This window comes from Gymnoscopelus braueri (genome assembly GCF_963280865.1).
Source record: "Gymnoscopelus braueri genome assembly, contig: SCAFFOLD_42, whole genome shotgun sequence".
Classification (NCBI taxonomy): Eukaryota; Metazoa; Chordata; class Actinopteri; order Myctophiformes; family Myctophidae; genus Gymnoscopelus; species Gymnoscopelus braueri.
The window spans coordinates 298,915-310,279 of record NW_027660610.1 but is presented as its reverse complement, the minus strand read 5'-3'; the positions used below and the strand labels follow the sequence as shown (position 1 = coordinate 310,279).

Genomic DNA, 11,365 nt, shown 5'->3' with positions numbered 1-11,365 from the left:
AGTATTAAAACAAATGGCAGCTTAACTTAAAATGCCAGTCAGGCATTAAAATAATAAAGGAAAAAATAAAAAATATATATATATCAAATAAAACAAAAGAGCCAATATTCAAGCAGTGCAGTGTGTCGTAAACTGAGCACTTATGAGGTAGCTTGAGGATTTTCAAGTCAACAGAAAAAAATATTCTTCACATTAGAGCTAGTGCAACATTAGAACTTAGTGCAACATCACAGACTCAATAGTCTAGCATCAAAACAAACAGCAGCTTAACTTAAAATGCCAGTCAGACAGTAAAATATAAAATAAAACAAATGAGACAATAAAAGTGACTCAAGTAAGTAAGTATTGTGCTTTTTGGAAATACACTCCTATTTCTTATCCTTCTTCTTCTCTATCCTATTTCTTAATCTTCTTCTCCACCTTCAAAACATGTATGTTTTTCTTGATGAAAATCAGCATATCAACTCTGTCAGCTGACAGCCTGTTCCTCTTCTCATCAAGGACATTTGCAACAGCGCTAAAAACTCTCTCGCTGTCCACAGAGCTGCAAGGGGCACAGAGATACTTGATAGCAACAGCAGCAAGTGAGGGGAACTGAGTGGCACGTTCGTTCCAGTACTCAAGTGGATCACTTCTCTTGGGGGTGGTTTGCTCAGAGAGGTAGTTCTGCACCCGTATGTCTGCTGATGAGGTACTCACTGACCGGGCCTGTGACTGCCTCTCTTGTATGATCTCCTCAAAGGTGCTTGCCAGGCTGCTGCTTCCTTCATGACGTGGGGACTTGGCCACTGGTCGCCCTCCTCTCCTCCATCTTCTTCGCCACCTCCTGGATCAGGTGGTCTTTGGCAAGGGCCAGGTGGGCTGACTTGGTGAAGAAACTAAAAATAGAAAAATGTCACATTACACACAATTCAAAACAACCTAAGAAAGACACACCACATAGCAGTATTGAGTTCACAAATTCACTATACAGCCTGGCTGTATAGTGAATTTGTGAACTCAATACTGCCATCATCTGGCGAAGTCAGGTATTGAGTACATGTGTAATTTAGTTGCCTATGCTGTGCTATGTGTTAACCTGACTCAGGTTAACATAGCACAGCATAGGCAGCCAAATTACACATGTACTCAATAAATATACATAAAAATTCTAACAATATAGTGTCTCTTCTTTTTTGTCTATGTTTTTATTTGTTTTTGTGTTTGTTTTTTGTGTTGTTTTTTGTATGAATGTAAAAGTGAATACAAATTCTAAGTGATAAAAAAAAATATATATAACAATATAACAAACTCTACATTGAAAGGGAAATAAAGTATTGGCTTAATTCTGGTGTGTGGTGATGACTTTATAATGATCATGTTGCACAAAAGGTCCTTTTTAATTTAACTATACTTGCCCATCTTTGTATCTGGGGTCGAGTAGAGTGGCCATGTAGAAGAGTGGCTCCGTTTCCACATTAGCAAACCGTTTCTCCACTGCCTCCAGGAGAGTACTCTTCATTGTCCTGATTCCCTTGTCTTGCACTCCCTCTCGAGAGAGAACACGTCTGAGGACTAATGAATGAATGAAGAGATCATGGCTTGTTTCAAACTAACAATAGAAATAAAAAATGTTACAATACAAAATGATAAATAAAATTACCTGTAATGGCAGGCAACACATCAGCTGCAGATGCAGTCTCTCTGCTCACATCCCTCGTCAGCTCTTCAAAGGGAACAAGCACCTCCGCTGTCTTTGTCATCAGCTCCCACTGGTTGGCTGTCAGTGTTGCTGGTAGAGTCCGTTCAGCAGCATACAAACTGAGAGCCCGTTTTTGTTCTAACAGACTCTGCAGCATGTAGAGGCTGCTATTCCACCTCGTCTGCACATAATAAATATAAAATATAATTAAGAGTGTGCTTTCACTCAATTTATTTTTGTGCAGAGTACTACGATTATGGCTGTGCAATGCATATACTCTGGCTTATTATGGCCATGTTGTTATTATTTATTTATTAGTGTTCAGCACTTTGGTCGACTGATGTAGTTTTTAAATGTGCTTTATAAATAAAGTTGATGTTGACTATGACAAAGAAATTGTGTTGGGCAAGCCAGGTGCAGAGCAATGTATTTATTTAGTACTAAAAAGTGCATGGGAATAAATAATAGAATAAAATAGTAATAATGGAATAAAAATAAGTAATGGAAAAGGGAATCTCACCTGCACATCTTGCTGCAGACGCTTGACATCCATGTTCAAGTCCATCTGGATATCTTCCAGACGGGAGTAGGCTAGTGGGGAGTGCTTGAAATGGCCTACAATCTTCCTGGCGTTTGCCAGTGTGTCCAGAACGCTGCGCTGGGATAGAAGGCCCTCGTGCACGACAAGTTGCAAAGTATGGGCTACACAGCCCAAACTCTGTACTTCCATATCCAGCATGGCTCTCTTCATATTTGCAGCGTTATCACGCAAAATGACATGGACTCGGTTCTTGTCTATTCCCCAGTTGTTCAGCATCTTCTCCATAGCCTGCTGGATGCGCTCTGCTGTATGGGATCCACGAAATTCCTGTGCATGCAAAGTCGCATGGCATAAAACAAAACTAGAGTTGATCCATTGCGCCGTGAGGCTTAGAAGGGACATCGGACACACAGACGAGCTCCAGATATCTGTGGTAAACGCGACATCAGGCACGTCTTTCAATAGGACAAGTAGCTTGTCGCGTATCTTTTCCTGGAGAGCTGGCAGAGCCTTTTCAGTGATATAGTGTCGAGAGGGCATGTCGTATCGTGGTTCCATGTGCTCCACAAGCATGATAAATCCCGGGTCGTCTACCAGAGAGAGTGGCTGGTCACTCATTGCTATCATCTCGGCAATCTTTTCTGTGATCTTTTTCGCCTTGTCACAGTCGCGGGGCATTTTCTCTCGCTTCTTGAAAGCCTCTTCCACTGTGGGCTGGCAAGCCTTCGACTTGGTTGTCTGTGTAAACTCTTCATATTGCACCGAGTGTTTGTTTTTCAAATGTCTTATCAAGTTTGTTGTGTTAAAAGCAGCTTTGTCCTTACCACCCCTCGATATCCCAACTTTGCATATCTTACAGTTTGCGACTGCACCGTTCTCGTCGTTCACTTTGAAATGGTTCCACACAGCAGACATGATAGCAGTAGCACGACCATAACACGAGCCTCAGCTTCAAAACAAACCAGCGTGCTCTGCTCTGCGGAAGTGCGCATGCGGTGTTTGGGTGAATCCAATTCACCCTTTTTTTTTTTTCTGTGAGGCTGTCTGACTGAGTGTCGTTTGACACAGACAAGGTCTGACTCTGTAGACGGTGGTAGTAAATACTAATTGTATTCTAATTAATTTTGAATCACCAATATCCCATAAGTTAAAAATCTGATAAAAATAATGACTTAAAAAATACGTATGTATGTTATATAAAGCCGATCCCTGATCGGGTCATAACGTCCGAGTCCGGATCGAGTCTGCAGTCCCGTGATCGGCCCCGATTTCCGATCACGGGATCGGATCGGGACAACTCTACCTATTTTGGGAACAGTTTTTCGGCATATTGAAAGGACACAACAATTGCCTCACTCAATGTCACTCAGCATCATCACAATAATTTACAAGAACAAAGGAAGCCAACTTAAATTGGAAAACTATAGACCGATCAGCTTACTAAATACAGACTACAACATTTTGGCAAAGGTATTGAGCAATAGAATGAAGGAAGTAGCAGACACAATCATAGCACCAACGCAGGCATATGGGATACCAGGTAGGGACATTAGTGACACAATAATGACAGTTAGGGATTTAATACATCACATGTACACAAATGATAAAGGAGGAATTGTTTTGGGAATATATTTAAATAAAGCTTTTGACAGGGTAAGTCATAATTTTCTCTTCAGCACTTTAGGGAGGTTTGGATTTGGAAATAGAATAATCACTTGGATCAAACTGTTGTATAGAAATTCAATAAGTCAGGAAAAATGCAATGGTTTTTTAACAAACATGTTTCCACTTCAAAGCTCAGTCAGACAAGGGTGTCCAATGTCATCGCTCCTCTACAGTTTTTCTGTAGAATCTTTGGCAACATTAATCAACAGCAATAGGAATATCAGGGGGATTGATTTACCCAGAGGAGGGAAGAGCACCATATTACAGTACGCGGATGACACAACATTGACAGTACAGGACACAGAGAGCATACAAGCCGTTATAGATGACTTTGGAGTTTATGGTAAAGCAGCTGGAGCAAAAATCAACATTGAAAAGTCAGAAATAATGTACATAGGCAAAGGGGTTAATAGACAGTGTGAGGTCAAGTTTAGAGTAGCAGAAGACCAGATAAAGGTATTAGGGGTTCATTTAGGCAAAGATGAGAAAGCAGCCAGGGATATCACTTGGACAGGAGTAATGAATAAAATAAAGAGAACAATTAATTTTTGGAGACTAAGGAATTTGAAAATTAAAGGTAAAGTTACTGTGATAAATGCCCTATTAATATCAAAACTAATACATTATATGGCAGCCATAGACATGCCGGAATGGGTGTTGAGGGAACTTAATTCTGTTATATCCCATTTTTTGTGGAATGGCAAGGGAGTGAGGATCTCTCACCAAACCTTGATGGCTGAGTATAAGAAAGGAGGGTTAAAACTGGTCAATATAGAAATAAAGAAAAAAGCTATTAGAATAAAAACAGTTACTAAATACCTATATAACAAAATAGATTATGGATGGAAACATTTCTTTAGAGAATATGTACAGAAATCTGGGAAATGTGAAGATTATGGTCTCTTGATGGCTTTAAAGCAGCCCATGCATGAAGGCATCCCTCTTTTTTACAGAGAGGTGCTGAGTGCATGGGCTGGACTGTTGCCACATATAGGCTATGATTGCAAGGATATAAATATGATTATTAATAACCCAATCTTTCTAAATAGTATAATTATGAGTAATGATACTACATTATATAATGCAGTCTTTATCAGAGCAGGGATAAGACAGATTAAAGACATCATGTATGAGGTGATACCTGGGTTTTTGCCAGAACACTCAATACTGGACATGGTTAGAGGGATAGATAGTGAGGTAAGAGGAGGCACAATTATTAATACATATAGTAAAATTAAAAGTAGCATAAGTAGAGAATGGACGGACAGAATAAATAGTAACGAAGAAAAAAGGAGAAAGGGAGATTGGCCTGAGTTGTACATTGAAAGAGGAAATTACAAGGTCAGTTTAGGTAAGCTAAAGGTAAGAACAGCATATGGAATAATGATAGAGAAGGTCTTGAAAAGACCAGCTTCAGATATGGTGTGGAAAAGTAAATATATTGACATAGATGTGGATGATATTTGGAGAAGTATGGTGAAATGTAACAGTTTGGAATGTGATGACAATGACTTCAAAATAAAGCATAATAGGATATACACAAAGATAATACTGCATCAAATCAATAGGAATTTAAGTAGATTGTGTGATATATGTAAACAAGGGGATGAAGATCTATTTCATTTGTTTTTTAATTGCACCTGTTTGACCAACTTTTTTAAAAGGTTGAAATGCACTCTATATAAACATTGGGGGAATGCATATATTGACAGCTTTAATTGGGAACACCTTTTTTTGTTCGGCACAGGAATTAGAGACAGTAAAATTAACACCAATTTATTGAATTTTTCGCTAAGTCATGCCAAATTAGCAGTCAGGCTGAGAAGAAATTATGCCCATTTTGAAGGGAAGGTGATAAATGCTTGGTGTATTTTTCAATCCATCTTAAAAAGGGATTTGTATTTCATTTTGAAGTACAACAGAGACAATTTTGTTGATTTATTTGTTGAGGGGAATAATTTTGTTGAAGTTAAAGAGGGAGAAACTTTGGCCATTCATTTTTGATTTTGAATTTGGAATATTCATGCTTTATTTTGTGTACTTAATATTGTATTATTGTTTGTTTTGATATATGGATGAAATATTATGATGGTCAAATCCAAAAGAAATGAAAACAAAAGAAATGTGCGAATTGTGCAATAATGTGATGTGAACTGATTGTAAATTATTTTGAATATTTTTATAATAAAAGACAAAAAAAAACACGTCCGATCTCGGAAGCTAAGCAGGGTCGGGCCTGGTTAGCACTTGGATGGGAGACCGCCTGGGAATACCAGGTGCTTTAAGCTTTTTCTCATTTGGCAGACTGAATGAGCAATCGTCATGTTTATGAATGCAGCACTAACTAACAAAATGTCACTGCTGAAAAATTTCACTTCTAACCTTTTGCAGCCCGGCCTAAGTAGAGTGAAGGGATAAACACATTCCACAGCAGGGCCACTGTCATCTATATAAGGCCTACCGGCCGCTGCTGCTGTTGCTTACGGCCATACCACCCTGAACACGCCCGATCTAGTCCGATCTCGGAAGCTAAGCAGGGTCGGGCCTGGTTAGTACTTGGATGGGAGACCGCCTGGGAATACCAGCTGCTGTAAGCTTTTTCTCATTTGGCAGACTAAATGAGCAATCGTCATGTTTATGAATGCAGCAGCACTAACTAACAAAATATCACTGCTGAAAAATGTCACTTCTAACCTTTAGCAGCCCGGCCTAAGTAGAGTGAAGGGATAAACTCAATCCACAGCAGGGCCACTGTCATCTATATAAGGCCTACCGGCCGCTGCTGCTGTTGCTTACGCCCATACCACATTGAGACACGCCCTTGATTGAGAATAGATTGCAGCTTTGAGACAGACAGCTCTATTCTGTGGCAGTTTTTTCCCCGTTAAATCCGGATAATGGACCTGCGCCGCCCCAATAGGTTATTCTAGCACCTGCTCTACCCGTCACCATTATGCCGACACCGTTATTTGCGCATGGAGGTGTGCCCGTGGGCGTGTTGTTGCTATATCCCCCACATTGCAATTCTACAGACACACATGGGTACGGCTTGGGGAGGGGGGATAGTGGATTCTAGAAGCACCCGCTGGTTTATAAAATCACCCGTCAAGTGCACACAGACACTACAATGGCTTTGTGCGTTGGACCATGAGCCGTGTTGCCAGCCTTGGAGAGAAATAAGCAACCGCAGTCCGCAGGTCTATGAAAACAAAAAGAAGCAACTATAAGGCCACATGAGCACTTCAAACTACTAACTAGAGCTTTCATATCCCTTAAATATTTCAGCCCGGCTCGACTAATAATTGACAAATTAGACCCAGCCCAGCCCGTCAGTCATTTTTCTAAAGAAGCCTTATTTCTCATTAAATCTTGGTAATTCGTTAATTCTTCCAACAGTCTATATTTTATTTAAAAAACAGCTTGGAGCAAATAGGGCTATATAAATATATACACTGCCCCATAACCATTTAAAAATGATTATGGTTATTCTATGAAATATATGTTTCATAGAATAACCGTAATCATTTTTGCGATGGAGAAATCACATCCAATGTTACCTTCTAGGCTACTGCCGCTGCCTGTGCTGTCATTTGAAGAAATAATCCAACATTTACTTTGAGGTGAAAAAGACATGAAGAAAGCTCAATAGTCTGAAGATGTCATGTTATGGTTTAAACTTTAAAGGGGTCTCGATCTGCTGCTGCGTCATGACAAGACAGCTGAGTGATTTGACCTACTTTTGAGTTGCGCTGCCCTGTTGATTAATTATTTGGCATCAGCTGTGTAAGAAATGAATATATAACTATTTTAAATGGCTTTCATATACTCTTGGGGATCTGACTAATATGACAAGTTGCTTATTGTGAACACAATAGCCTACGCTACAAATTAATTAATATGTGAATTTATTTGGATGTAAAAAAAACGTAGACCCGGCTCAGCCGGTGCCGACGGGCCGGGTCGGGTCCCGTTGGGTTTGGGCTAAAATCTTAAGCACTTACATTTTTTATAAGATGATAGTATCATCTACTGTGATTTTCATTTTGGCTACTGTCTCATTAAACCCATGCTGCGGGTGAATATTATATTATAGCCTATATTATATATATTAGCCTATATTATTATTATATTCCCCGCGTAAACGCTACGTTCATGACCCCCCAAAATAACCATATTTGAACTGGGGACCCCCCCATTTTGTTTGACTCGGTTCCACAGATAAATATTGTGAAAATAGCAGATCTACAAGCTCGCCAGGCGTTGGGTGCTCCATTGTGGTCTCGACCCACAGGTTGAGAACCACTGCATTAAAAGCTCCAAGCAAGTTACATGTCTAGTATGTTGTTGACCACGTAATGTAATATTTTTGGTTTAGTGTTAGGCTTCTCCGTGGCGCGCGCGCCTCATTGCATGCTGTCCAAAATAACAGATCTGTAAGCTGTCGACAGACATGACGCAGCGCCGTTGATAGCTTGTATGTCTGTTATTTTGGGTAGGTAGGCGACGCACATACGCATCGCAGCAATGTGTCTGGGTTTGAGAGGCTTTGATTGATGTAAACTTAAAGTTTAGCTCTGTTCGGGATTACTGAACAAAGGTGGATGATGAAAGATAACGGGGACAATATGGATGTAAGTTAACTTTAACTGCGTCACTTCAGAGGAAACTATGGAGCTACTACAGAGAATGGAATCCATTAGAATGGTGGAAATAGAACAATACAGCCAACGTGAGTACATAGGCTATAGACCTTTCCTAAAACTGTCCAATTTAGTATACCCATGTGCTACTGTTTGTCTGTGTACCACGTAGGAGCGTTGTCGCAACATGATGTAATTAATTATTTGGGAGCAGCTGGTGTGTACCAATAGTATACATATTTTAAATGGCTTTCATATACTATTCCGGATCTGACTAATATGACAAGCTTATTGTGAACACAATAGGCTACAAATTAATATAAAAATGTATTTGGATAAAAAAAAAAAAAAGAAGGAAAACAAGCCCAATGTGGCTTATAATAATCAGACCAGGCAACAGTGCAGACAGGTAGATAGGCTAGAGCATATATTGGATCGGGGATGACGGCTAGCGCAGTCTTCTCTTAAAGGCAATGGCTTCTGGCACGGTGATTGGTTTTATCATTGTAACGCCCAAACCACACCTATGCATAATGTAACGGGTAGCTCAGGTGTTTGGCGGGTGAGGGGGGTGCCATAGAATACCGAATTTTGCGGGGAAACGCCTCTTGCCTAGACCGAAATCCGAAATTAGTGGTTTGTTCAAATTTCACCTGGAATAGGGCCCAGAGAGTCAGAGAAAAGTTTGAGCAAGATAGTCAGGTTTGTTTGGTAGGTACTTTTGGTTTTTTTGTATAGTTTTTTTTTCTTTTGTATCATTCCCCCAGCAGCTTTGCTGTTTGGGGGAAAGTGTATTTTCTCATCCGACGGACAACATGGCACTGAACACTGGCAGATGGAACAGGAATGATGAAAAAGAAAGCCGGACATATGAGAAAGAACTGACGATAGAAGTGGACATACAGGGAGAAGATAGAGTGACAATGATGGAGCTGTTAAAGAAGGTGAAGGAGGAATGCAGGTTAGTGATAGCATGCAGATTTAAAACACCCAAGAAATATGAACTAACGATGCAAGATGCTGGAGGGCGAGATAAGATGATGGACGGATTAAAGATAAAGAATAACATTATAGTATCAAAGGAGCTGAGTAAAAATGAACTCATGGTGTCGTTCATGTCACTGCCGGCGTATATAACGGATGATGAAATCCTTGATAAACTGGCAGTCTGGGGAGTGTCAGCTGTTTCCCCCATCAAGAGGAGAGTGTGGCCGGGAACAGACATTGTGGAGGGCACCCGCTTTGTCAAAGTGCGGTTCCCAAAGGAAGTACAATCACTGCCATACTCCACACGTTTCGAAACACTGCAGGGGATCGAGTATTTCAGGGTCATCCATGACAAACAAGTAAAAGTTTGTAGGCTCTGCATCCAGCCTGGCCACATTATAAGGGACTGCCCAGAATTCACTTGCTTCAAGTGCCATCAGCAGGGACACTATGCCCGGGAATGCGAGAACGCCAGGGAGGAGAGTGAGGAGTTTTTCTCTGACCCTGAGAAGGAGGAGGAGGAGGAAGAGGAGGACGGTGACACAACACCAGCAGAGGCGGGGGAGGCACCAACACCAGCAGCAGCACAGGAGGCACCACCAGCAGAGGCGGGGGAGGCACCAACACCAGCAGCAGCAGAGGAGGCACCACCAGCAGCGGCAGAGGATGCACCACCAGCTGAGACAGAGGAGGTGGAGGAGACACCATCAGCTGAGAGGGCGGTGGTGGAGGTTGGAGCCGGTCACCAGCATGTTGTGGCTAGGAGAGATGGAGAGGAGCCGCAGGTGCGCCACGACACTGCTGTGGCCCATCAGGTGTCTGGAGATGCCATCGGGGACAGCATGGATGGTGTCGCGGAGGAGATCGACTCGTCTCTGGAGGGAAAGATTGGGAGGGTGGCGGGCGTGGGTCCCTTTGCAGGTCCTGCCCCTCCACCCAGTGACCATGTGAGTACCTCCAGGGGCGAGCCCCCTGTCGACGGGGAGCCCCCCAGGAGCGGCAGAGGTCGTGCTGATAAGGTCAGGAGCGGAGTCAGGACCAGAGGGGGTTCCTCCCCTGGTCCTGCATCTGGTGCTGCCGGAGAGAGGAGGAGGAGAGAACCAGCTCAAGAAGGACAACAGGTGCCACCGAGCACCCTTGAGCTGGATGCCATCTTCTCTGGCGATGACATGGACTCAAGTCCAGAGGCTATGAGCCTAAAGAGAAAGGCTGAGAGAAGAGCGGAAAAAAAAAATGCCAAAAAATAGGTAATGGGGAATTTTTGTTTACATTTATTTTCTTATAATACTTATGATTTCTTTAACATCATTTAACGCAAATGGACTAAGGACAGAATACAAAATGCAACGGGTACTTAATCTGTGTAACACAGACATCATATGTCTACAGGAGACAAGATGGGATAACACAACAATAGACATTGTCAAAAAACTATGGGGAGGGCTCCTTTTCTACAGTAATGGGACTGAACATGCAAGAGGGGTGGCAATATTAATTCGGAAACATGCAGCTACAAATATCAAACAGTGTCATACAGATGGAGAGGGGAGGGTGATAGGGATTGAGTTCTCTTTACAAAAGGTTTTGTTTAAGTTATTTTGTGTTTATGCACCTAATGTTGAAAAAGACAGGGTTTTATTTTTTGAAAGTCTCAAGCCTTGCTGTTCTGAAAATAGTTTTTTTTATGGGGGATATGAATGTGTGGATGGATAGGCTCGATGCATCAAGGAACACTGTGTTCAGGCCAGATGCATCTAGGAAAAAGTTATTGGATATGAATGAGAAATATAATTTGATAGATAAATGGAGGTGGGAGAACCCCGATAAGAGGGAATTCTCCCGTCGGCAGAT

At 41.6% G+C, this 11,365-nt stretch overlaps 1 protein-coding gene across 1 annotated transcript; it reads right to left on the bottom strand.

The window, feature by feature from the left end:
- Positions 1 to 766: 766 nt before the first annotated feature.
- Positions 767 to 3,137, bottom strand: LOC308081369 (zinc finger BED domain-containing protein 4-like; the record flags this gene model as incomplete). Its single annotated transcript, XM_080457748.1, has 4 exons — positions 767 to 878; positions 1,398 to 1,554; positions 1,643 to 1,862; positions 2,202 to 3,137. 4 exons carry the CDS (start codon positions 3,135 to 3,137, stop codon positions 767 to 769), a joined length of 1,425 nt encoding a protein of 474 aa, XP_080313874.1.
- Between the last annotated feature and the right edge of the window lie 8,228 nt (positions 3,138 to 11,365).